The 26,613-nt window shown below is 48.3% G+C and overlaps 2 protein-coding genes across 9 annotated transcripts in view; one reads left to right on the top strand and one right to left on the bottom strand.

The window, feature by feature from the left end:
- The first annotated feature begins 1,800 nt into the window (after positions 1 to 1,800).
- On the top strand, positions 1,801 to 11,008 carry HNRNPH1 (heterogeneous nuclear ribonucleoprotein H1). 8 transcript variants are annotated; one of them, XM_047731745.1, is made up of 14 exons: positions 1,801 to 1,952; positions 2,437 to 2,565; positions 3,832 to 3,987; positions 4,199 to 4,342; positions 5,855 to 5,993; positions 6,932 to 7,110; positions 7,193 to 7,264; positions 7,321 to 7,454; positions 7,606 to 7,741; positions 8,150 to 8,209; positions 8,302 to 8,361; positions 9,053 to 9,145; positions 9,609 to 9,658; positions 10,259 to 11,008. In XM_047731745.1, exons 2-13 carry the CDS (start codon positions 2,469 to 2,471, stop codon positions 9,656 to 9,658), a joined length of 1,320 nt encoding a protein of 439 aa, XP_047587701.1. In that variant the 5' UTR covers positions 1,801 to 1,952; positions 2,437 to 2,468; the 3' UTR covers positions 10,259 to 11,008. The 8 variants fall into 8 exon arrangements, with proteins under 8 accessions (XP_047587701.1, XP_047587698.1, XP_047587697.1 ...); XM_047731744.1 differs by having other exon boundaries at positions 1,802 to 1,952; positions 8,302 to 8,391; XM_047731742.1 differs by lacking the exon at positions 9,609 to 9,658.
- Positions 11,009 to 13,691: 2,683 nt separating this feature from the next.
- Positions 13,692 to 26,613, bottom strand: part of RUFY1 (RUN and FYVE domain containing 1) — a 66,144-nt gene continuing 53,222 nt past the window's right edge. Inside the window, exons 12-18 of the mRNA XM_047731739.1 lie at positions 23,356 to 23,453; positions 21,425 to 21,544; positions 20,694 to 20,823; positions 18,615 to 18,709; positions 16,417 to 16,465; positions 15,255 to 15,332; positions 13,692 to 14,215 (exon numbers count right to left, since the gene is read on the bottom strand). Of these exons, the coding sequence (XP_047587695.1) occupies positions 14,072 to 14,215; positions 15,255 to 15,332; positions 16,417 to 16,465; positions 18,615 to 18,709; positions 20,694 to 20,823; positions 21,425 to 21,544; positions 23,356 to 23,453 (714 nt within the window). The 3' untranslated portion in view covers positions 13,692 to 14,071. The remainder of the gene's footprint in view (positions 14,216 to 15,254; positions 15,333 to 16,416; positions 16,466 to 18,614; positions 18,710 to 20,693; positions 20,824 to 21,424; positions 21,545 to 23,355; positions 23,454 to 26,613) is intronic.

The following is a 26,613-nucleotide window of genomic DNA, read 5'->3' as shown; positions in this document are numbered from 1 at the left end:
ATAGAAAAGGTAAAAGAAACTATCCATGGCTTTGACTTCATCAAAATTAAAAACGTCCTTGTTTCTAAATACTAAAACAGGGGCTCCTGGGTGGTGAAGTTGGTTAATTGTCCCACTCATGGTTTCAGCTCAGGTCATGATCTCAGGATCATGAGATTGAGACCCAAGTCAGCTCTGCTCATCAGAGTCTGCTTGAGATTCCTTTACCCACTCTCTCTGCCCCTCTTACTCATGTCTTATCTCTAGAATAAGTAAGTCTGAAAAAAATAATTAAAACAGGTAGAAGGTAGAACCTTCTAGAAGGTAGAAGAAAAACAGGTTTTCTTCTGTTTTTCTGAAGCAAACAGAAAAATATTTAGGGCAGCTGTGGCCGAGGGCTGATAGCCTTAATAAAATCCAAAAGATCACTGAAGAAGTCAAACTGAGGGGTGCCTGGGTGGCTCAGTGGGTTAAAGCCTCTGCCTTCCGCTCAGTTCATGATCCCAGGATCCTGAGATCTAGCCCTGCATAGGGCTCTCTGCTCAGCGGGGAGCCTGCCCCCCGCCCGCCTCTCTGCCTACTTGTGATCTCTGTCAAATAAATAAATAAATAAATAATCTTAAAAAAAAAAAAGTCAAACTGACAGTCTATATACCAGGGAGTTGGCTATAAATGTATAACATTCTACCTCGCTAGGACTCAAGCAGATGCCAATTAGAGATGTGGCTTATCACATTAGCAAAGATTAGTGGAAAGGAAAATTTAGTACCAGTAAAAGAAGGGATATGGAACCCTCACACACCACAGAGAGGGTTGTCCAGTGCTGTAACCTTTGTCAGTGGCCTTCAAAAAGACTTAGCTCCTTTTTGTTGAGTAATTTACATCTGCAAATTTATGCTTAGAAATGATCTTGCCTTTTTCTCTGATCTAGCCTTTCTATGTAATCATAGAATTACATTTTTTTAAGGATTTAAAAAAATATTTATTTGACAGTAATGGTGGGACTCGCGAAACTCACTCACCTTTTGCCACATGCGCACCGGAGGAGACCCGGGGTCATCCTCCCAGTGTCTCCGCCCGGGAAACGGACCAGGCGTTACCTAGTTCGACTCGGAAGAATTGAGCGGGAACCCGCTGCGGCGAGCGGAGTCTGGCGCTCACGAGGCGCAGCGGGACGCGGCATCCGGCCACCCCTTCTCGTGCGAGCGCCCCGCGGCGTTCAGGGCCCGCCTACCCCGGGGCGCCGCAGCGGGAGTCGCGGGGTGCGAGTTCGTTAGGGCAAAAGCGGGGTACAGGACTGAGGCACGGGGACCCCGCGCGGGTCCGGGCTCCAGGCCCGACGGTGGCAGGTAAGGGGAGTGGAGGCATACGCGGCTCGGACGTGCTCCTGGTGTTGCAGCCCCCCAGGAGAGGCCCAAGTGGTCAGGGGCTGGCTCTGCGGAGAAATGGGGTACAGGCAGCGCCAGGGCCGGGAGCGGCTGTCTCTTCAGGTCCGCCCAGAGCGCGGGTAATGGGCTAAGGTAGGCGCAGCAACACGGCCCCCTCACCACAACCCAGAGCTCGGGACTGCCTTACATACGGCCGCCATGGGGAATTGATTGCCGCCATTCCCCTCCCCCACTCTGGCGGGTAAGGCGACAGAACGGTTTGAAAGAAGACGCATGCGCATGAAACTAAATCCTAAACCGCGGAGGCTCCAAGTTCAATAATCGCGGCTTGGCGCAGGCGCAAAAACGCCCAGCGGGTTTATGGAGGTGGGAGGGGAATGAGCCCAAAACGCATGTGCAAAATAGTGCGCCGGCTGTAGGGGCCCGGCTCGTGAAATTACGCATGCGTCTCAGTTCTGTGTGACTCAAGGGGGCGGTACGGGCACCTAGCTGCGCGTGCGCAGAGCTTGTTCAAAGGGCCTTATTTAGGTTGCGCAGGCGCTTGCTGGCCATTTCTTCTCAGCCACGCCGAAGTCGTGTGTTCAGGTAAGTGTTTGTCGCTCTGTGTTTGCCGCCCAGGGGTCCCCGAGGGTGCCATTTTTGCGAGGATCGCCTGCCCCTAGAGCTCTATAGAGCCTGGGGGGCCCTGGCAAGGTGCGGGCTGCCGCTTGGATCCAGGAAGAGCTGGCTGAGTAGCGGCGGGGCCGCCGAGGCCTGCAGGCCGCGTCGACTCTATTGTGTGAGATGTCGGAGGAGGCGGAGCGGAAGCGGCCGCCGCCATTTCCTTGCCTCCACGCTGGCGCTAGGCCAGGGCCCCCTCGGCTTGGGGCAGCGGCCCCTGGTGTCCAGAGTGGTTTCGGGGGCCCGGCCGCTGGCCGGAGGGGTGTTGAGCGTTGGTATCGCCGGGGTTCGGGCGTCCGCACGGGCTCGGGTCTCCGTCGGGCCCCGCGGGCGGGCGGGCGCCTTGAGGGCGGGGGGGCAGTCTATTTTGCTCCTTTTCCCGGTCTGACGCTCGTCTCCCGCCTTGCAGTTTGTGTGGACGCCAGGACGCACTAGGAGACGATGATGTTGGGCACCGAAGGCGGAGAGGGATTCGTGGTGAAGGTCCGGGGCTTGCCCTGGTCTTGCTCGGCAGACGAAGTGCAGCGTTTTTTCTCCGGTGAGTTTGAAGCGGAGGCGGGAGTTCGCCGCCGGGGCTGGCCGGCGGGCGGACTGTAGGGCCGGGGGGCGGGCGGGCCGGGCCTGGGGCGCCCCCTAGTGGGGCGCGGGCGGCAGACGTTCCCGCTGGGTGGCTCGCGCCTGGCCTGCCGCTGTTACGCAATGGAAATTGCGAAAGCCCCGCCCGCCCTCCGAGCCCTCTAGGGGGTGGGGGGAGTGCGGCCTCTCCGGCGGATTTTTTGTTCTCTTTGCCTGCCCGTAAGCACCGGTCTTCCTACGGCTGTCTTTTCTGAAGGATAAATGGGATTTTTCTCCATCTTGGGAAAATTGTCCAGCTAACTGGGCAGACAATGCTAATAACCTTTTGCGAATCCTTAAAGTACAACAACTTTACAATTTCGGTATGTACCTGAAGCGGGGCTTTCGACTTCAGAAAGTTGAAATGTCGCTAATTTCAAAAAATTTTCCTGATCCAGATAGGGTAATTGTGAAGAGTTCTTGCTCCACTAGTTCTTGATCTGGCTCACAGTAGAGGACACTGCAGCCCAGGGAAGTTCACTTGTCTACGTAGCTTTTTTCCAGTGTGCATAATTTTTTTTATGAATAATTTTTACCAAAATGTCCTCTTCCGCATTGTTAGTGTGAGTTTAGAGTGATATAGTTATATTTGGAAGAAATTTACAGGTTTTGGAAGGACACTTGTAGGATTGATTTACCATCTGAATTTAGCGTTGGTAACAGAAAACGACCTGTAAAACCAGAACCAGGTACACTGGAAGCCACCTTGCAGTGAGCAAGACTGGGTTTGGCTTCAGCTGTGCAGCTTGGAGCATTTTAGCTTGCTAACATTGATCCCCTTTTAGGTGAGTATTGGCCCTGCAATTTGGATTCGCAGGAGAGATTGTATGTTGCTGCTAGTAAGGTAAAACCATGAAGTGCCCCAGACCAAAACTTGGAACCAGACTCAGAAAATGGCATAAAATGAAAGTCCAGACTCGTGGATGTTCAATGGAGGGGACTTGGAGATAACTTTGATAAGAAATTGCCTGAAGAAAATCAATACAATGGGAAGGTGTCCAGGGAATAAGAATGATTGGGGGAAGATAAGTGTTAAAGTACTGGACGGCCCCGGGAGTTGGTACTACGGTCAATCTAGGCTTTGTGGTAGCTTGCTTTGTAGCAGGGGAGTGAATAGGCGTTTCATCTGTATCACCCAGAGGTGGTTTTTTAGTTTTAAATTCTGTATTAACGGTTGTTTTCTTTCCAGACTGCAAAATTCAAAATGGGGCTCAAGGTATTCGTTTCATCTACACCAGAGAAGGCAGACCGAGTGGCGAGGCTTTTGTTGAACTTGAATCAGAAGATGAAGTCAAATTGGCCCTGAAAAAAGACAGAGAAACTATGGGACACAGATATGTTGAAGGTTTGATTTATGTTGCCCTAGTAACAGTAAATAAAATATTAAACACATAGAGCTCTATCTTACCCCTTCTGAATTTTAGGTATTTGACCGCATGGAAATGGTCAGCTAAGGGAGTTTATGGCAGCTCTTCCTAGATTATCTAAAGACCCAGGAAGTCTGAACTTTTTTCTCTAACTTTCCAAAATTGACTAATTCTAAGCACCTTTTTCAGTATTCAAGTCAAACAACGTTGAAATGGATTGGGTGTTGAAGCATACTGGTCCAAATAGTCCCGACACGGCCAATGATGGCTTTGTACGGCTTAGAGGACTCCCCTTTGGATGTAGCAAGGAAGAAATTGTTCAGTTCTTCTCAGGTATGTAGTTGTGTTTGATGCTGAGCAGTGAGTTCTGGCTAGCTTCTGGCAACATGTGACTTAATAGACCTTAAAGTCCATTAGCTTAGATACTTAAACAGGTATGAGTATATGCAGATGAATTAAATGTTTTCTTCTTCCTGGAGACCTTCAAATAATTTAAGCCCATCTTAAAGGTGGAAATTAAGTACTTCCAAAATGCTAACTTTGCTTGTATTTAGTGTTTGTAGTTCAGAGTAGATCTTTGAGGATTGTCCTCAACAGCTTAACTACTTTTCCTCACAATGCTGTTCAGCAAGGTACTTCAAGTTAAAGGTAAGATCCCTTAACGTTAGATTAGTATCAGGTTGTTATTTCTGGCAAGTTTCTGTGTCTTAAGACACATTGGGTCGTGGGCCCAGAAATGTCTCTAATGGTCTAATTCTCTTTGTGGGAGAAAAAAAAAACTTTTAGGATTGGTTTAGACAGGGAATTATATGAACTTACTAAAAGTCAGTCTAATGTAGGAGTAGTTTGAATATAGTCTAAGTATCTGAAATACATAAAGTGTTTTGAAATTATTCTGGGCCTAAAGTATTTGAATGTTTTTATGCTGAAGAGCTGATAAAATTGCATGTTTAGCAGAATGTTAAAACTTATTTTAAGTAACTATATTAATGTGATAAAGTGGAATTAAGAACAAATCCTTTCATGGTTCAGTGTAGTATGTAATAAAATCTTAGATATGTATCAAGTCCTAATATTTTGCCAGAATTTTTGAAATCAAGTCTGTTCTGATTGTTTTTGTCTAAATTGGTGAGAATTGAATGCTATCTGTCAACGTTAAATATGAACATAATTTCATATCTTCTAGGAAAGTGCTTTAAGCCCTTTTTGTAAGCTTGGGAATGTATCCACGGAAAGGATTTTTCATAGACGGAATTTCCAGAAGTGAATCATAACTACTGTTAGAGCATAAGAGTGCATGATTGTGCTGTGTAGATCAGTTGTTTGTTGGAAAGTTTAGATTGTATGTGTGTCAATTATATGACTTAAAGCAATGTTTCAATTTGTATATAAAATGTTTAAATGTGTAACTTTTTTTAAAAGTTGAAGTTCCACTAACTTAAAACATTGAAATATAAAATGAGGTAAAAGGTGTGTTTTAAGTTTAGTAACTGTTGTATTTAATGCTTGAAACTTTATTAAATTCTTGTGTAATTCTCAACATTATTTTGCATAGATTAGAGTGTTAATTGTTGAATTCTTAATGCATCCTGTGTTTCAAGTGTTATTGTTTTTTGTTTTTTTGTTTTTACATACTATGCCATGGGGTGTGTTAAGAATTGAGTTATACTTTGTAATAATGGAACTTCATATTACTACAATGCATATGTAAAGAGTACTTGTTGAAAACATACCATTCGCCTAAAGTTAAAATTCTGGTTTATTTAAAGCTATAAGAAGAATCATTTCTGGGCTTGTGATGTTAATATTGCCCCCCTACTGGGGTTATTTGTCCTTGGGTTGAAGGGTTGGAAATCGTGCCAAATGGGATAACATTGCCGGTGGACTTCCAGGGGAGGAGTACGGGGGAGGCCTTCGTGCAGTTTGCTTCACAGGAAATAGCTGAAAAGGCTCTAAAGAAACACAAGGAAAGAATAGGGCACAGGTGGGGATGGATGGTTGGTTGGATTTGTCACTTTTCTTATGGTAAACAGTTAAATCCATATTCTCTCTGCTTAGAAGGAAGAAATCTATTTTCTAGTCCCAATTAATATTTTGCCACAATTTTCAAATTTCCTGTGTAAAGTCCCATAATGCATTGAGATGAAAGTTTAGGTTTTAAAATTGTCCCCAGTTAATTTGATCTCCCTGACAATATTGCAAGATTCCTAATTCTAAACAGTAGAGTTGAGAGACTATGGCTTTAAACAAATGTTAATGCAAACCTGGCTTTAGCTGTAATAACACCCACCCAGTAAATTAATATTACCATAAGAAAATGTGATACTTTCTGATCTTGTTTTTAAAGTTGAAATGCAACAAACTTTTCTTGCTGTATAAATATTCTGCATACGTATTAATAAGCATAGCTTTCAAGAAATTGTCACAAAAGGTTTTATTCTCTTTGCTTGTGACTATTTTTCATTGAAGCATGCGCTTACCTATGCTGATTCCTACTAAAAGCATAGGCCTGGGGTATTATTGGCGAAAGGAAATGTGTAGTGTGGGCTAGACTGTTGGTGGAGGCTGGCTTTTTAGCCCACTTGCTATACATACTGCCAATGGATTTAAGACCTGAAATGTTGAAAGTTGAGTGGAATTCTTTCCCTCCTAAGACATTTATTTCTAGTACTCCTCTCTACCCCTAAGGTTGGGCTCTCTGCCTCTGAGGAGTGAGTTTTACTCTATGAATTTTATGTTAAATCTTACAATTGAGTGAATTTCTGGTCATTGCCTATGCAAATATAAGAAATCTGGCTTTAAATATTAGTCAGTTTCATGGCTATGACTACATTGTTTTCTTGTGTAACTAAATACCTGTATGAAATGGACTAATGTTCTCTCTCCCTTCCCCATCCCCTTCCCTCATGAACAATGCTTTAGGTATATCGAAATCTTTAAGAGCAGTCGAGCTGAAGTTAGAACTCACTATGATCCACCACGAAAACTTATGGCCATGCAGCGGCCAGGTCCCTATGACAGACCTGGAGCTGGCAGAGGGTATAACAGCATTGGCAGGGGAGCTGGCTTTGAACGGATGAGGCGTGGTGCTTATGGTGGAGGTACGTGAGGACATGCAGGCATCATAAGATCTGTTCTCCTGTAATTGTTTTCATTTGGTTGATTGTACTTACTGTCTTTCAGGTTATGGAGGCTATGATGATTATAATGGCTATAATGATGGCTATGGATTTGGGTCGGATAGATTTGGAAGAGGTAAGGTAAGAATTGAATTTCTCAACTGAAGGATGCTTACACTCTCGTCAATCTAGACCTCAATTACTGTTTTTCAGGAATGTCTGATCACAGATATGGGGATGGTGGCTCTACTTTCCAGAGCACAACAGGACATTGTGTACACATGAGGGGATTACCTTACAGAGCTACTGAGAACGACATTTATAATGTAAGTGTAGGATAAACTTACCAGTTGTCTGGTTCAGGATAGCAGTAAAAATGTGGTTCTTAATCTAAGTAAGTGAAACAGTAGGTTATAAATGGTGCTTTTTTGTAATGGTAGATCTTTGACTTCGTTCTCTGAAATACCTTGTGTTTAGTTTTTTTCACCGCTCAACCCTGTGAGAGTACATATTGAAATTGGTCCTGATGGCAGAGTAACAGGTGAAGCAGATGTCGAGTTTGCGACTCATGAAGATGCTGTGGCAGCGATGTCAAAAGACAAAGCAAATATGCGTAAGTGTGGTTTTAAGTATTTTGGGGTCTCTCTAACAGACGGTTGAGTGACCAAGGTTTGTGATAAATAGTAAGGATGTATGAGAAATGCATTCTCCAAAAATGGATTAGTTTTTTGGTGTGTGTTGAAAAAGCATGTGGGTTTTAGAAATTAGTCTGATTGTGAAAAGGGGTTTGTGATAATCTGGTCTTTGAAGTATATCTTTAATTGGCAAACTTAAAGCAATTTAGGTGAATGTTTGAATCAGAAGGCTGGTTTTTGAAACCAGTGTAAGCTGAGAAGCAGCTAGAATTTTTTTTAACCAAAAGTATTGAAATTCACATATTGTTTAAGAACTTTAATTAAAGTGCTTATCTTCTTTTCTTTCACCAACAAACACTTTCAAACTTTTTTTTTTCTCATTTCAGAACACAGATATGTAGAACTCTTCTTGAATTCTACAGCAGGAGCAAGCGGTGGTGCTTACGGTAGCCAAATGCTAGGAGGCATGGGTTTGTGTAAATATCACTTTAGTGTCTTTTTTTTAAGCTAACCTTGTATGCCTTTTCTCTCATTTCAGAGCACAGATATGTAGAACTCTTCTTGAATTCTACAGCAGGAGCAAGCGGTGGTGCTTATGGTAGCCAAATGATGGGAGGCATGGGCTTGTGTAAATATCGTTAGTTTTTTTAAAAACCAAAACGTTTATATCTATATAAGTCAATTATGTAAGTTAAGTTAATTTGTATTTTAATGAGTTTAGCATAATTAAGTTAAGCAAAGAGGTTTCAATTTGAATTTTGTGTCTGGCTTGTTTAAATTCTTTTGAGTTAAAACTGTTTAGATAACTAGTTTTAAGTAGTTTTGGGGGAGGGAACTGCAGAAACTAGTTGAATTGTCTTAAGTATGAAGTAGAAGTTTAAAATGAATATTTAGTTAAAAGCACAAGGTCAGTAAAGTTTTGGGCATGGTTAATTGGGCATAATTAGGTATTCAGTGATAGCCTTTTATGACCTATCAAATTATGGGGGGAAAGCCCCACTAAATCCATTTAAGCAGTATCTTAAGGTGTTCTCAAAATGCCTCTACTTAGAGAATCGTGGATTTAGTCCTGATGTGCATACTGTTGGCCTTTTGGTTTATAAATGTTTGTTTAGTTCATATGGGTAGAAAGGTAGTTTGGTCATAGGCAATAGGCAGAAGGAGGCAGAGGGTTGTAGTGATAGGAGGTCAAGACTGGAAAAATCATAGATTTAGAATTAACAAGCCCGGTACCACCAGGTACCACATTACATATGGAACAAGGTCCTAATGTTCTCTTAACTTAACAGCAAACCAGTCCAGTTACGGCGGCCCAGCCAGTCAGCAGCTGAGTGGTGGTTATGGAGGCGGCTATGGTGGCCAGAGCAGCATGAGTGGATATGGTAAGTGTGTTTTTTTATGTACTTGAAATAAGTTTTAGGCAGGTTTCTTTAGTTTGGGGAATATGCAGGCACCTTTTTGGCAAAACTGGGTTAATGTTTGCTTTTGATCCAAATGTAACTTGTTCTTGATAGCTTAATTTTCAGCACCAATCATTGGGAGGGGGAAGTGTTTTATGTATTAAAACTAGTCATTGCAACTTGGAATAATGTCGAGCCAGCAAACATCTGCCTCCATTTATTAAAAAATTAAACTGTTGATTTTTTTTTTTCTGTCTTTTGATTAGCATTAAATCCATTTTAGATGGAGGGAGACTTTTAAATAGTAGAATGGTGGTTGGGTTTAGGACCGTATTTACTAGTCAGTTTTATCCTAGGATTGCTTTTATTTCTATTTTTTTTTTCAATTGGTCTAAAGAATGGTGATTTTGGTATGATAGTCTTACCCTACAAAATCCTTTTGCAGACCAAGTTTTACAGGAAAACTCCAGTGATTTTCAATCAAACATTGCATAGGTAAATATTTTCTCAAAAAATATAACTTAAATTCCCAATAGCAAATACTGATATGTTGTAATAACACTATTTCTATAGCAGTCAATGGCTCTGACTTAACTCCATGGAGGCTGCCATTTTGGGCACAGTGAGTTGCCTTTAGTCCCAGCTTTTGTCGTCTCACTCCCTGCCCACCGTCAGTAGGAAAAGCAAGAGACTGCCCCTGTCCTCCCTATTCATATATATGCCATTCGATGGACACATTGTGAATGTTTATGGTAAAATTTTTTTTAAAATGCCTTGCTTAGCTTTAAAAACAACATGAAGTAATTTTGCAATTTTTGAAAAACACTAGTTTTCCTTTAAACTTAATTTTCTATGTTGATCCTGAAGCATCCAATTAAATGGTAGCACAAGAGTCTGGCAAGTTGGTACTGCAGAGAAAAGGGGTTAATTGAGACTTGTTTGGAGTCGGGAGGCCCCTTTCCCAAACATGCTTCTCGCCACTTGGACAGCAGCCCTTTGTACTCGTATACTTTTTAAACTTTTTCTTGGAATGCTATATTTTGTTTGGCTGATGATCTGATGATTCTGCTGACTTGTTGATCGCTCTCTCTGCAGGCAGCCAAGGAGCAGTGAACAGCAGCTACTACAGTAGCGGAAGCCGAGCATCTGTGGGCGTGAACGGAATGGGAGGGATGTCTAGCATGTCCAGTATGAGTGGTGGATGGGGAATGTAACTGATCCTGATCACTGACTCTTGGTCACCGTTTTTTTAAAAGAGACAAAGTTTAACAGTTTTGCAATACAGGCTTGTGATTGATGCTTATCCTAAGTGGAAATCAGGATGTTTTAAAAGACTTGAGGTTCAGTATTTTTGAACACAAACATTCATCTAGGATGTAACAGCTGAGTAAACTATAACTGTTAAACAATTTTCAGCTTTTCTCTAGTTCTCTTGTAGGATGTACTTAAGCAGCAAGTGTATTTAGGTTAAAGCAGTTGAATTATGTTAAATGTTGCTCTTCTACATTACATTGAACACTGTTGGGATGCATGTTGAAAGACATGCTTTTTTTGTAAAACTCAATATAGGAGCTGTGTCTACAATTAAAAGTGAACACATTTGGCATGTTTGTTAATTCTAGTTTCATTTAATAACCTCTAAGGCACGTAAGTTGAAGCTTTTTTTTTTTTTTTTTAAGTTAATGGGGGACTTTGAGACGCAACACCATACGTTAGGATTTTGGTCTTGGTGTTTGTATGAAATTCTGAGGCCTTGATTTAAACCTTTCCTTGTATCGTGATTTCCTTTTAGGTGTATTGCGCTAAGTGAAACTTGTCAAATAAACCTTCCTTTTAAAAACTGCACTTTGTCTTGTCTGTGCTTCAGTGTCATGTGGACTGTTTCTTGGTGCTCTCTTCCTGCCTGGGGCGTAGGTGACAGTGGCCCACGTCTCTGGCTGTGGCAGAGAGGCTCGGCAGCCGAGGCTGTTGTGTAGATGTCGGCCGACTCCTCTTCCCTCCGGTGCGACTGAAGGTAAACATAGCTTTTAGGGGCCCTTGTGGAAGGGCTGCGTGTTTGGCCTGGCTGCACAGGACCTAACCCAAAGTTCTTTTGACTTGCTAAGCGCTTGCACAAAACCCAGGGAGAGGTGGCACTATTCTACTGCATGATCTGCATGTCCCCAGAGGCCCGTGGCAGGCATGGCTGAGAAGGCAGTGCCAGAGGCAAGGTGGGGGGGAACTCACTAGGTAGGTGACCTTCCCACTCCAGTGGCGCCTCTGAAGTTTTGCTTACATGGGGCATGGGGGAGGGTTCTAGGAGTTAGCTTATAAATGGCTTTCAAATGGAGTCTTTTGGTCCTATTTTTGATAGCTAAAGATCAGGTCCACTTTGGGCAGAATTCATTCCTTATAGTGTCTGAGGTAGACTACCAAGTTGCATTTCTGAGCAAGGACTAGTTTTATTCAGTAATTGAAATCCATTTGTTTTGGTAGACCTCTGAGTAGCTGGCATTAAGCACCTTTTAAAGGTGTCCTCTCCAAAGACCCTTCAGTCATCTTCCACTAAAGACTGAAGCTTAATAAGCCAAATTGAGGATCTGAATCCATTTTTCACTGACAGTGCTCAAGATTCTCCCCTTTGATCTCGGGTGAGATTTCTACGTGTCTGTATATGGCAGCGTTGCACAAGCGTGTGCCACAGGGGCCCTGGCAGACCCTGCCCTGCTCCATGGCCTCGGCCCAGGGGCATGGGGGCACTGCTCTCCTGCGTGGTGGAGGGGAAAGGTCTGCAGTGGGGCTGGGGTACCGGAGGGTTAGACTTGTCATGTGTCCTCTAGCTGGTCTGGTTTAGAGCAACCGTTTTGGGGGGAGGCACATCTGAGCGTTTGGTCTTCAGCTGTGTTCTCGACCTAGAACTGCCCCTGGGATTTTGGTGGGGTCACTCAGGGTCTGTGGAACTGACACATGTACTTGAGAAGACCCCAGGAGGGTTCCTTCCCTGGGTCCTTCGGTTTCTTTAGTATCTGTGTTGAGAAAAGGCCTGTAGATGGAAGAGGAGGAGGGACTTAACTAGAGGCGTGAGGAGGAAGGCTGAGTGTGAGCAGAATCATGCGGCTTCTGCAGAGTGAGTCTTTGGGCCATTCTGGTGCATTGGAACCTCCTGCTCTGTGGACAGACCTGCCTCAGAACTCCCCCAGGCGCTTGCTAGCCGGGACCAGGACCTCCAGATGCTGCTGGGAATTCACATTCTCAGGTGATCTCCGTCCCTGGGTAATGGCCCTGTGCGTGTCCACGAGCAGCACTGCCCCAGGCCATCTGTGGTTCCTCCGTACTCAGGAAGGTTGTCAGACCACAACCTGAGGGTTCCAAAGTCCAGGGGCATGTCTGATGTGTGAGAAGGAAAGTTCTTTCTCAAGCAGCTAAATAAATACTTGGTTCCTCGTGGCAGAGGGATACCTGTTGGCCATCTGTTGCTTGTGGGTGGGGAAGGGAGGGGAGAAGAAAACTGGTTATGATACAGGGAAGAGCACTGAGCGCTGTGTTGGGAACATCCCACTGAGTTGAACAGTCTAGGAGTCCGGTGTCTCCTGCTTGCTTTTCTGTGTGCAGATGAGCGCTAAGGCCCAGAGGTGAAGTGACGTGCCTAAGGCTCCCCAGCAAGCTGGAATCCAAATTGGGCGCAGTGAAAACAAGGTACTGACTTCTACTGCTAGACCAGCTGGGGGCAGTGCAGCAGCACGTTAAGCATTTTTGGAAAAGCTGCTTAAAGGAAGTGACGGAGGGGGAGAGGGGGGCCTCTGGCAGCTGCTTTTTTAAAATTTTATTTGACCAAGATCACAAGTAGGCAGTGAGGTAGGCAGAGAGGAGGAAGCGGGCTCCCCGCTGAGCAGAGAGCCCGATGTGGGGCTCGATCCCAGGACCCTGAGATCATGACCTGAGCTGCAGGCAGAGGCTTGAACCCACTGACCCACCCAGGCACCCCTGGCAGCTGCTCTTAATGCCATGTTCTTCCTACTTCGATGGGAAAACCAGCCCGGAAGGAAGATGGCTTTGGAGCTGGGCCTGCAGATCCTGGGACCTAACCTTCCTGAGTCAGGCAGTGGGTCGAAGCCCATGAACGGGTGAGGCACTGGGCAGTGAGCAAGGGGAGTTCACCAAGGCTCTGCAGATGGACAGACTAGTCTGGACAGCACTATGGCACTAGTTTTGGTTCCTTCACCTGAACATTCAAGACCTGGACCCGTCAGGTGGGGGTGAGCATGCGTGGAGTCTGTTTCCACAGCTGACCAGTGCCTGTCCCAGCACTGCTTGGAAAAATGGCTGCCTGGCAGGTGCTTCCCACAGGTAACACCACCTGGAGTGCGCTAGACGAAGCTCTGTCGTCTCTGGGTCAGCTTCCGGTGGCTAAAGGAACACCTTCTGAGCCGAGTGGGGGTAAGCTCACTTCCTCTGTGCCTACTGGTGGAGGTAATGGCCTGTCCTGACACGGGGGACACGGGGTGGGTCTGAGGCCTCCTGCAGAGGCTGACATTTTCTGCACCAGAGCGAAAAATAAAGGATTTTATTGCAGATCTTGAGATGCATTCACAAGGGTGTGACATGGCCAGACTTGGAAGCAGGGAAGGCACAGTGTGGGCAGGGGAGGAGGGGCACGGGGTGCTCACTACACTAGTGCAACTGCTGGAAAACTGCTCAACTGTGTGAAAAGTGAAAAATGACAGTAGCAAAATCCTGAAGTTACGTGGGAGCCAAAGCTGGTGATGCGGCCAAGGGAGAAGGAAAGAGTTTCAATCCAGACGCTCTGGAAAGGTGCGTGCCTCCCTGGCAGACCTTACGAGGAGTGGAGTCCTTCCTGTGATTCCCTCTGGCAGCAGACTCGCCCAGCCCCCGTCAGTCCCCGTCAGCTCCCGGGGACCCCTCCAACGCTCAGGAGCCGGTGGAGGAGCAGCGCTGCAGGAGCAGGGTGTGGCAGCTGTCGCAGACGCGCACCGGCCTGGGGTAGGAAGGCAGGGCCAGCTCGTTGCTAGAGCACGTGTTGCAGAAGATGTGACCACAGTGGCGGCAGTGGTGCTGGAGGACACAAGACGGGCAGTCAGGGTGGGCCAGGTGCCTGTTTGCCTAACGCCCTTAGAATCCTTCCCAAGAAGCTGGGGTCCATTGGGAAGGGGTCCTTGTAGACTTTGGCTCCTCCATGTAGAGTGTGGGTGGAGGGTGTGCAGTTAAGGCCCTAAAACGTGTCTTACCCAAGCTGCTGCACGAAGAGCCCTGCTTCACTCCCTGTCATCCCTGCGCCTGCTGGAAACTCAAGTTTCCGTGGCCAGTGCCTCCTGCTGGGCGAGGCTGGTTTTGTGCAGGCGCTGCAGAAGCCTCGGGCATGGAGGAGACAAGGTGGGGGCAAGTGTCCATGTAGCTTCTGCCAACTGGCCAGGCCATTCAGGTGTGGGGACTGTGAGGCCCTAACCTCCAGCAGGCCTTGGGCACGCATCTGATCTCAAAGGCTGCCTCAGGAGGCGGTTTCCACCTCTGGACCTACTGTGAGGCACAGGCCAGGATAGGGGAATTTTCCTTCTTTTCCAGAGAGGCCTGATGAGACGCGGACAGGGGAGAATGCACAGCCACACGGTGCGGGGTAGGGTACTTTGTGGGCTGTACAGGTTTCCAATTTTGCTAGGTATCCGTGTCCTGCTCCTGTCTTGCCCAGCTGGTCCATCAATGCCCCAAAGGCCGGGTTCAGGACCTCCTGCTCTGGAACTGGAAGGCAGAGGCCGAGGCCCTGGGGGCACGGGCCCTGCCCAGGTTGCCAGGGAGCTCTAGGTGCCATGTGGATGCCTGTCCCGAGACCCGTCAACCACAGGTTCGCTCTGGATTGTTTTTGCCTCATTTAACCAGGTTTTGGTCCTGTTGCTGACAATGAACCTTCATGTTCTGTATGTGAGCAGCCCCAACTCCCAAAGAAATCTGCCCATCCTTGAAAGGACGGACAAGCTGGGAAGCCATCTGTGTGGGCCAGCAAACCAGCGAGTGCCATGGTCATGCAGTGGCCCCGGTCCCACGGGAAAGGGTGGAAGGGGAGGCCGTGTGGGAGCTGGTGCAGGGCCACCCCATGTACCTTCCTCCGGGAGATGGAGAACTCCTTTTCACACTGCTTACAGTGCGTGGCTTCATCATCCTTCAGCCAGGTATGGCCCTGCAGGGGGAAAGACCACAACAGAATTCCATTTTCCAGCTCGGCTCTTGATGGCCCCGTAGCCATGTTCTGACTGCCCACCATCAGGGTCTTTGGAGGGGCTGGAGCTCTGGTGCTGCAGATCGCAGACCGGGGGGCGGGGGAGGCCCTGGTCCATATGCTAAGCCCCCACCCCTCCACACAATGTGGGGAGGTGGGACCTGAGGCTCTGGAGAGCTTTCTAAAGGACAGAGGATGGGCCATTTACTCAGCCGGAGAGACGGGGAGCTCAAAGGGGCCAAAAGCCTGATAAGCTTTTCTGGCTCCTTGGCATCTGGCGGCCATCACCTTCCTGGTGACAGAGTGACCTTAGGAGCTGCAGCGCAAAGCCCGACAGCTCATCCCTGTGGTGCCGCTGGCTGTCGCTGTCTGACACATCTGGGCAGGGAAGGGATGGAAAACATGCTGCTCACGGCAGTTCCGTTCAAGGAGATTTCCAGGTACAAGGCAGGGGAAGCGAGTGCAGCCAAGTTTACGTCCAGGCTGCTGCAAGTGGCTAGGACAGTCCACCGTCCCCGACCGGGCGGGCGCTAGGGTCTCCGATCCAGCGGAGAGCGGACTTGCCTGTTGCAGGTGGGCTGTCCCTCCTCTCTGAACTGCCCCCCCACTCCCATCGGCACCCTGCGCAGCGGGCCAGTCTGGCGCCCGCACCGGGTGACCTGGTCCACACGTTCCTGCTCTCCCTGGGTGGCGGGCATCCTCGAGAACGGGCCCCTCAGCTGCAGGGAGAGGTCTTATGCTCCCGGCTTAAAAATCCCTGGGTTTCTTTGGCCACTTTTCACTCCCTTCACTTGGGCACCTGTGACCTAGGCCTACTGTCCCAACTAGGGCCGAGAGGCTGGAATCAGCACCAAGGCTCCCGGCTGGGCCTCGCCGCCGTCAGTGTCACCTGTCCCCAGTTCCCATGGCTCTGAGCAGCATTTTTGGATGCCTCTGGGGCACACCCTCCCCTGACTCCGGAGAACCCGGGCACCCAGGGCAGGAGCGTGAGCTCTCTAAGCCAGGGGCAGGGGTTCTGAGGCTGACAGGGTTAATAATCCAGTACCTTCAGCGCCTTGTTCACTTCTTTGATGTCTTCCATCTTGAGCTTTGACCTTAAAAAAAAAAAAAGATAAAGATGATTTATGGCTGTGAGAGGCTCTCGAACTCAGCAAGCCCACTGGCCACTGCCTGACTAGCTGGCTTGGGGAGGGTGACCGGGAGCAGCACAGAGCAGCCCTGCACAGGAGCTGTTCCAGAACATGCTTTCTGCCTTTTACCATCCCAGAGTCAACTCATCATGTTGGCTCATGTCTGCTGCGCTCTGAGGCAGAGCCTGTGGACCAAACGGGGTCCCAAGACAGACTGTTGAGCCTGCAAGGCTTAAAAAGACTTTGAAGTAGTTACAACCCTTTAAAAATTGGAAGGGATGCCTGGGTGGCTTTGTTAGGCATCTGCCTTTGGCTTAGGTTGTGATCCTGAGGTCCTGGGATGGAGCCCCGTGTCAGGCTCCCTGCTCAGTGGAGAGTCTGCTTCTCCCTCTCCCTCTGCTGATCCCCCTGCTTGTGTTCCCTCCTTGCTGTCAAACAGGTAAATAAAATCTTTAAATTTTAGGAATAATTTCCTAAAAATCAGGTTCCTGGATTCTTTGGGCCACCATTCCTGCGTGGGACATGTGCCTAAAAGGGGCTGCAGGGACTCTCCTACGACAGGCACCCGAATCTGCAGGGCTCCCCCGGCCCCTTTTGGGCTGCCTGCTCCTTCTAGAACAGTCCTGCTCCGACGACAGGCTCCCTTGTTCTTGCTCCATTCTTGTTAGGAGAAGAACAATTCCTTACTTGTCCACCTAGAACACAGGCCTAAGCATGGTCTACATTGGCGGAATTAAACCAGAGAAAACGAAAACTTGATGTATTTGCAGTCTGGGTGACGTCAGCCTAAACTGTCACTGGATCAACCGAAGGGTCAAAGTGGCAGGGCTCTGAGACACAGACACAGACTTCCAGGCGAGGACTGGGAAACTGAGCATCGGGACCTTTGGTCTGCCCCGAGCAGCTCAGAGAGAGGCCTGCAGCCCGACAGGACTAGAAGCTGTCTGGGGGGAGACACTGGAGGACCCCAGGTCGAGACGGCAGCCTGAATGTGCAGGCAGGTCCCTGGAAAACACAACCTGGGAAGGATCCAGATGCTGCCCAGAGAGAGAAACTGGGCAGCTGCGTCTAGCTGGCGGAGGGATCTGAGGAGAGCCCTGTCCTTCTGTCACCTGGTGTTGGCTTGCAAGATGGAGAGAAGAGAGCAGAAGGCAGGGAGGAAGCACCAAGAAAGCTCCTTGGGGATCCCTGCCCACATCACAGTCCTCAACACAAGCCCAGCCCAGTCTGACTGATAATGCTTGCTGCTGCATTGTGTTTCTAGCCACTTCTCTGTTGGTCCCCGTGTCTGGACCTCTTCTGGTCACAGGCCCCATGAGACCCCCATCTCTCCAGTCACTGTGTTTGAATCAGAAGCCAGAACAGACTCTGCTAGGGGCCAGCCACCAGTGAGGGAGCAGCAGACAAGACGGCAGAGGAGGAGGGAGAGACTGAGTCCCGATGGCTTTTTTTTTTTTTTTTTGCCTTGAGACAGTCTGAGTTGGATTTCTGTCCCTCTGCAACCAGGAGTCCTGACTCCTAAGGAAGATAAAGCTCCCCAGTGGCTTTGAAAACACAAACATCAAACAAATGAGCAAATTCTACAATCTGCAGTGTGACCTATTGGACCGGCCAGAGCAACCTGGCAGGATGGGAACCCCGGGGAGGAGGGCTGTCAGGTCAAAGTAGAGACAAGGACCAAGGTCTGTGCTCCTTCAGCAGCACCCAGCAGGACAGACAGACAGATGCTGGTGGGCACAAATATCCAGAAGGGGAGATGGTGACTGCTTCCACTACAGCAGGTGGAAGCCCCCCCCGTCTGACTGTGGGCCCAGCGAGCATCCCGCTGCCGTCCCCCCGACTCGCCTAGGACCTAGAGGCTGATCTAGTGAACAGGAGAGCTCACTAGAAGGGACTTCCTAATTCATTAGTTCAACTGGCACTGTGTCTGCAAGGCCTCACTTCCTGGGGGGTGGCCCTCAAACACGTGGCCGGCCTCCTGCCTGACCACAACCCCCCACCACCCCGGACAGCAGAACTTGGTTTGGGGCCTGGTGGGCAGGCTGATGTGATTCTGGACAGGGGCCAGGTCCAGTGGTCATGATGCAGGTGGCAGGGGAGGGGGTGGGCTTACTGGCTGAGGTGCAGGCCCATTTCCTGGAGGGCTTGTTCCTGCTCATCACAAACCTTCTGCAACTCCGCCTTCTCGTCCTGGAGCTCCCGCAGCTCCTAAAATCAACCAACCAGAGGCCTGACACACTCATGTAATTGCAGCGACAAGCAGGTCAGAATGTTTTTCAAGAGCAAAAAGCAGTTTTTGTTGTGTTAATCTCATTCGAGCTGGGGTTATTTCATGGATTACTTCTCATTAGCCTGTTTCTCCAGAATGGGCACCTGCAGAAGGGACAGTGACATGGGACAGGAGAACAGCTACATGCAAAGCAGTCACCTGCACAGGACGACGAAACCCCTGCCCATCTGAGTTGCCATTAAAAGGCTGTGTAAACAGAGAACAGCTTCAGAACATGCACAGAGGAGCCTTATGCGGAAGTGGGGGACACCTGCACAGTGAAGGCTCATTTGAATAAATGTTTTGGAAAGGGCTGGTTGAAACTTCTTGAGAATGAACGAACGAGCCTGATGAAGCCAGGATGTGGGAGCTCATGCGCTGAGACCATGAGCGTGTGTGGGAAGTGAAGCTCACATGCTGATAAACACTGTAATCTGGGGCCAGTGACCCTTGAGGACACAAGCTGGTGAGGGCCCTAAGACCCAGGACAGTGATTTGGGGTTCAGGGCTGATGACAGGTAGCAACAGGGCTTAGGCCTGAGTGGTGGGCGCATCCCTCCCAACTGCCCCCTAAGCCTTCTGCCCTAGAGCCTGGAGACACAGGAGCTCAAGGGCACCCTAATGACGTCACATGTGTTGTTTCTCGTTTGTGTACTTAAGTGCGGAGGCGGGGGGTGGTACAATTCAAATCGTTGACTGAAGTGGAATAAAGGAGGCAAGAGGCAGAACTTTCTAGAAGTCCTCTTCTGCCCTCCATTTTTCCTCCCCTCTCAGAGACTGAGAGCCCTTGAGGAACGTCTCCCCTAACCAGTGGTCTCCACCCCTGGCCCACTGGGCTCCCCCGGGAGGGCTATTAGACATGTTCCCACAGGATCAAAGGCTCTTTGTGCGCCCATTCAGACCACGCAGCAGTACCCACCACCATGCTCAACTCAACGTAATCTCCAAGGAGCCTCTGCAGGTGTGTGGATGGCGTGCCGGTCCCACCGGGAGAAGCTACGGAGGCCAGACACACCCCAGGGCAGCCCAGGCCATAGCCGGCTCCCACCAGCACTGTGGGCACCTCCTGCCTTCAGGGGAGACCTTGCAGCCTGCCTGGGTTCCCCGGGAGGCCTAGTTCTGCGAGCAGACCAAGATGCTGCTCTGGGTCCCCAACACCCTCGCACTCTCTGAAGCTTTGCCACCGGTTCCAGGCCTCGCCTTCCCCAGAGGACGGAGGTGATTCCAGGGAGAGACGAGACTCGGGTCTCGTCTAGGGGAGAGGGAGGCTTTTGGTTCACTTGGCTTCCCAGGGGTGGCCCAGGACCAGGACCAGATGGCTCTGGGGAACCAGGATACCCGACCCTGGGCAGAGTGGCCAAGTCACTCTGAGGGAAGGTGTGGACTGGCACTCAGAATGTGCTCGTGCTTACTGCTCCCCTCTTGTGAGCCCCCCTCCTCCCAGGAGCTGGTGGACCCCTGCTCCGCTAGCTTCCTACTGAGCTCTGGAGAAGATCCAAATCCCTTTGCATGTCTTTGGGGGTCCGCGATCAGTCTGCCCGCCGGCAGCTCCCAATGCCTCCCTCCTGTGTGCGCCATGACTCGGCCTCACAGCCCTGCTCTTTGCTCCTTCACCGTGACAGACCCTCAAGCTTCTTGCAGTCTGCCTGAGCCGTCCTTTGCTCGCCTCTCCGCACAGCTGGCCCTTGCTCGTCCCTCGACTCGGCCTCCCTGGCACGGTTCCCGGGCCACAGCCGCCGCTGTGGGGTGTCTCCCTGTTTTATTCTCCTCACTGCGCTGCTCCCCGAGTGGCTGGTGTGCACACACCATCTGCCTCAAGCAGAGGCTCCACAGGGTGGCTTTGGCTGGGCTGAGGGGCCTCCGTGTGGCCCGGGGCTCCTGGAGATGCCAGCAACTCTTTCTCTCCCCCGACAGCTGCCTTACCTTTTTTAATCCTTCCACTTGCTGTAGTTCTGCTCGGAGTAGAGAAGAAGTGTCTTTCTCCTGCTGTAATTCTCGCTGAAGAGCCTGTCTCTGCTCTTTTTCTGATTTCAACTCTTTCTCTAGATTCGAGCTGTTTTCCCAAAATGACCTCGAGTTAGTCTTAGTGGGAGAGGTGCATGGAAAATGCACAATGTCCAACCCAGTTCTCTGGCCGGGAAATGGGGCACTGACAGGAATCAGAAGTGCCACACACACACCTAAACCCGTCAGCTCCCTCTCCGGCAGGGCCACCTGCCCCTCCAGAGGGAAGACCAGGACCCCATTAGGGGGAGCAGGGTGGACATGCACTCGACAACACATGAGCAGGCCAAGAAGGGTCTCGAAACACTTAGGACCACAGCAGGGGGATCCTCTACCAAGGTGGAGACCTGAGGGAAGAGACTGCAAAATGTCTTCCGCCTTTTTCCAACCCAGAGGCAGCTCCCACTGGAGGGCCGGTGGGGGGGGCAGGAGAAAGCTCCCACACTCCTCTCACCAGCTGAGTGGCCCTGGGATGTTCCCGAACCCCCTGAACCAGCACTCTCACTTAAAAAAGGGGGACACTGGCATTTCTCTTCATGGGGCCTGACACACACCCTGATTCCAGCCTCTGTAGGGGTAAGCTCAGGAGGGACGGGGCCTGTGCCCAATAGGGAGCTGCCCCCCGCCCCCCCAGGCCCGGCCCCGCCTACCACTGCTCGTGCAGCTGGGAGAGCTGCTGCTGCAGCGCCGAAGTCCTGCCGCCCAGCTCCTGCTGCAGCCTGTGGCTCCGCTCCTCTGCCCCGCGCCGCGCCCTCTCCGAGAGCTGTAACCTGCACCCCAAGAACCAGGTCTGTGTGAGAAAGGAGCTACCCTCGAGACTGAGGGCAGCATCTGTTCACATTCTTGTGGCTGGGGTTTGAAGACACACACAGTAAAACTGTTCTGAGGTTTAGCGCACGGAGAGACTCGTGTAACCACCGCAGCGGTCAGGAGCGATCTGGGGACAACAGCACCGTTAGCAGGAAAGCTCCCTAGTGCTGTCCTCTGGAGTCACCCCTAAACCCTGGCAACTACTGTGGTGATGATACCATGGCTTTGTCTGTTCAAGAACATCCTAGAAATGGAATTATGCCTCATACAACCTCTTGAGCCTGGCTTCTTTCGCTCAGCACGGTCTCTGAGGTCACTCCAGGTTTGTGTCTGTGGCTCATTCCTTCGGATGACTGAGTACTACTTCATGGTATAGGGTGCCAGGTTGTTCTTCCTTCAGTGATGAAAGACATCCAATTCACTTCTAGTTTTGGTAATTCAATGAACAGACCTGATCTAAACCTCTGGTCTGTGTGAACATCAGCCTTCACTCTTCTCAGGCACACACCCAGGAGAGGGGCTGTGGGGCCCTCTGGTAAGGGGATGTCTAGCTTTAAGAGACTGTTCTCCGGGGTGGCTGTACCATTTGGTAGTCCCGTTGGTACTGCAGGGGCGTTCTGGTCACTCTGGAGTCCCGTCAGCATTCAGTGGTGTCGCTGAAGAGATACTTAGCTGTTCTAATAGGTGCGCAGCAGCCCCCACCGTGACTGTAACACGCACGTCCCTGCTGGCTGGGGATACTGAACGTTTTTGTGTGCTGGTCTGCCATCCGTATGTCCTCTTTGGGGAGGTGTCTGTTCAAGCCTTTTGTCCATTTTTTTTTTAAAGATTTTATTTATTTATTTGACAGACAGAGATCACAAGTAGGCAAGGGAGGCAGGCAGCAGAGAGAGAGGAGGAAGCAGGCTCCCCGCTGAGCAGGGAGCCCGATGCGGGGCTTGATCCCAGGACCCTGGGACCATGACCTGAGCCGAAGGCAGAGGCTTAACCCACTGAGCCACCCAGGCCACCCGCCTTTTGTCCATTTTTAAACTGGATTGTTGAGTTCTGAGAGCTCTTTATACATTCTGGATACAAGTACTTTGTCAGTTATGTCATCTGCAAAAGTTTTCTCCCAAACTGTAACAGGTCTTCTTATTCTCTTAACCGTGTCTTTCACAGAACAAAGGTTTCATATTTTGATAAAGTCCTATTTATCAAATTTTTCTCCCATGGACCCCAGGCTTTCATGTCACGTTTAAGATCTCTTCGACTAACCCAAGGCCACAAACATTTTCTCTGACATTTTCTTCTAAAAGTTCGAAATTTTAAGTTTTCCATTTAGACCTGTGATGCATTTCCAGTTAATTTTTGTATAAGGCATGAGGTATAGAGTGAGATTCAGTTTTTTGCTTATGAATGTCTGACTGTTCCAACATCATTTATTAAAAAGACTTTCCTTGCTCTGCTGAACTGCCTTTGCACCTTTGTAAGAAAATCAGTTGCCATATTCATGTGAGTCTGTTTTCAGACTCTTGTGATCCACTACTGACTGATGTGGAAATGTGACCGTGATAAGGACCTCACTGTATCGGTATGATCCCGATTACGATATGATACAGGAACCCAAAAGTTGATTACGGGAATACACACTTAGTGCTGGGAATCAGCCCCTTTCAGCAAGACTAGGATCCCAAAGGACCATCACCCCCAGCTGTCTGTACTTCTAAGAGGTTCCAGGTCCAGAGAATATCCCTACCTTCTAGGGAGTATCTGTCAGGGGGACTATTACCTTTCTTCCATCTGTTTCATGCTGGACATAACTTGGTTGTTTTTTTCTTCGAAAGATGTGATGGCTTCATCCTTCTGCTGTAAACAGCTCTCTGCACTCTGCCAAGGCAAGGAAAAGGGGTCACACTTTGCCACTCCCTCACCGCCTTACCTGCTCAGGATTATGAGCAGGTGTGATTTCACCCTGTACTTTAATAGCGCTTTTAGGAGCATTTCATTAGTTGCTGCTCTTCCCCACAGCCCTGGAAGACAAACTGGGTTGAAGTGCCCAGTTTTATCAACAGAAAGAAAGGAGCAGAAGGAAGTAGTGAGCTCTCCTCTATGAAAGGTCCATGTTCCTTTTTTTTTTTTTTTTAAAGATTTTATTTGACACAGAGAGGGAGAGATCACAAGTAGGCAGAGAGGCAGGTGGTTGGGGGGGGGAAGCAGACTCCCCGCTGAGCAGACAGCCCAATGCGGGGCTCAATCCCAGGACCCAGAGAACATGACCTGAGCCAAAGGCAGAGGCTTAACCCACTGAGCCACCCAGATGCCCCTCTGCGTTCCTTTTTAAAAAGGAACTTCAGAGTGGGATCTGACAGCGTCACTGAGCTGTTCCCACATGCCCAGCACACATGTGAGTTCTCCAGCCCTGGCAGGGGTTGCTAGCCCCCCTTCTCTAGGCAAAGGGAGGGTCAGAGAAAACGCCGGGTGGGGAGACTGGCGCACATGCATGGGGCAGCACGTTCACACCTGCGCCTATGTGACTTCTGAATCCAGGGTTTAAGCCAATGCAGGTACTGAGGGACCAGGCAGGGCAAAAAGCACTATGTTCCTGCGTGACTACCAGAGACTCTTAAAAGAAAAGGGTACAGAAAGGCTGAAGATAGAAGGAAGTCCTAATAAATTCCCAAGAAAACGTATTCTTGGAGAGTAACGTGATACAATTAGACACCAACAATGAAAGAATGACTAAAAACAACTCGTATGTTGTTAACAAAACTAAATGGCGTATTACTAAAGCTACTGAGCTAAAAATATAAAGCAGAGGAAGGATTATGAAATACTCAGAGGTAAAAGCTAATGAAAACTATGCAATACTGTATGGTACTGAAGACGCACGTAAGGTGTGTCTTAATTTTCTACACCACTAAGAAAGAAAAACCTGTTACCTGGAACATGTCAGGCATTGACTGTGAGGTGCATCTAGATTTTAGAGATGCTAAGATGTGAAAAATGTGCTTCTTAGATGATATCTTTGTTAAAATTTGAGGACGACATCTAAATTAGCATCTGCAGGTAATTTTTAACTTTAAATAGCATTTCTGTTATTTATTTTTATTTTTTAAGTGACCCCGAGATCAGGAGTCACATGTTCTACTGAGCCCGCCAGGCCTCCCCAAATGACATTTTTTATTTTTAGGGGGGAAGCTAAAACAGATGAGCTAAGCATGCATTTCAACAGCCAAAAAGGAACTAGAGAGAAAACCCAAAGAAGGCTCTCCTGGGTGGCTCAGTGGCTGAGCGTCTGCCTTCCACTCAGGTCATGATCCCGGGGTCCTGGGATGGAGTCCTGCTTTGGCTTCTGGCTCAGCAGGGAGCCTGCTTCTCCCTCTCCCACTCCCCCTGCTTGTGTTCTCTCTCTCACTGTATCTCTATCAAACAAATAAATAAAATCTTAAAAAAAAGAAAACCCAAAGAAATCAGAAAGAATATAATAAAAGGAAGGCTGGAAATCAACAAAAGACATGGATCAACAGTGCAGAGTATTAGGGAAAAAAGGTGGTTCTCTTAATTACTAAAGAAGGTACACTTCTGGCAAGAATAAAGATAACAGAAAATGCAAGTAAGGAAACCTTGCACGAAAGAGTTTTAAAAACATTGTAAAAGAACATTATCAACAACCATGAGCTAAAACATTTTTTAGCTCATGTATTTTAAAACAAGATACATTTTGGGAAAAATACACCAAATTCTCCTGAGAAGAGACAGAATGTACAAGTAGGTCAGCGAGCATTTAATAACCAGAAATGCTCATCAAAGACCCCCTGCTCCCAAAGCCTCAGACCCTGGTGAATCCTATAACATAGGTGAGTTCTCAAAACTTTTTGAGACTAGACCCTTGCTACCTTGTATGAATTACTCCAGAGAAAGAAAGCTTTGAGACAGCATGAAAGCTCACAGTGCCAGCGCACCCTTGATTCTGAAGGCAAATAACGTTAATAAGAGGAAAGGTAACTAGAACTCCATCTCAAATATAAACTAATGTATTCTATAAAATATTAGCTAATAGCATCAAGAGTATATTTAAATATGCCATAATCAAGTAGGATTCCAGGAATGTTAATATAAACTACAACACAAATAAAAGGAAAAAAAAAAGAATATGATTATTAAAGTAGATACAGTGGGGCGCTTGGGTGGCTCAGTTGGTTAAGCCACTGCCTTCGGCTCCGGTCATGATCCTGGAGTCCTGGGATAGAGCCACGCATCGGGCTTCCCCTGCTCTGCAAGGAGCCTGCTTCTCCCTCTCCCCCTGCCATTCCCCCTGCTTGTGCTCTTTGTCTCAAATAAATAAATAAAATCTTAAAAACAACAACAAAATAGATACAATATAGGGGAAAAAAGCATTTAATAAATTCAACACTCATTCATGATAAAATTTCTAAGCAAACAAGAAACAGAAGTTATGTTCCTTAACTCACTGAGGATCACACAGCAAACATGGAGCATGCACATAGCTAATGGAGAAACTTAGATGCAATTCTTTTAAGAGCAGGACCACAAGTCTGCTCACTGTTTCTGCCACTGTGTAATTTAGTCTTAGAAAGCCTGGCTAATGCGCTAAGAAACAAAAATTGAGGGTAAAGAGATTAAACTCTATTTGCCAATGATGTGATCAATTACACCTAAAGGCAGGAGGATCAAGTGAAACTGTCAGCTCCGGTGGTGTGCAAGGCGGCTAACAGAAGATCAGGCCTGCAAACACACAAGCTCTTTTCTATACCAGTAAGACCTAACCTGATGATGAAGCCAAAATAAGGCACTGGCCACATGAGCAACAAGGACTACTATACAGGAACTCATCTGGAGAAAATGCAAGACCCTTACCCAGTAAAAAGGACAAAAAAGAGAAAAAAGAATTATTTGACTAAACGAAAATCCACCCCATTCTCCTGGATGGAATGACTTTATATGCTATAGAGGTAAACTTTTTCTCAAGTTAACCTATAAATTCATGTAACCCCCATTTAGGAAATCCATTTGTGTTTTGTTTTGT

This window comes from Lutra lutra, chromosome 5, assembly GCF_902655055.1.
Source record: "Lutra lutra chromosome 5, mLutLut1.2, whole genome shotgun sequence".
Lineage (NCBI taxonomy): Eukaryota > Metazoa > Chordata > Mammalia > Carnivora > Mustelidae > Lutra > Lutra lutra.
Note: the sequence above shows the minus strand (reverse complement) of the source record. Positions and strands in the feature narration are given on the sequence as shown.

Excerpts from the sequence above, each read along its gene's own strand:
- HNRNPH1 (XM_047731741.1), top strand. The coding sequence starts at position 2,469 with ATGATGTTGGGCACCGAAGGCGGAGAGGGATTCGTGGTGAAGGTCCGG. Across the intron at positions 7,265-7,320 it reads GTCGGATAGATTTGGAAGAG|ACCTCAATTACTGTTTTTCA; the intron begins GTAAGGTAAGAA and ends TCGTCAATCTAG. Across the intron at positions 7,455-7,605 it reads CTGAGAACGACATTTATAAT|TTTTTTTCACCGCTCAACCC; the intron begins GTAAGTGTAGGA and ends CCTTGTGTTTAG.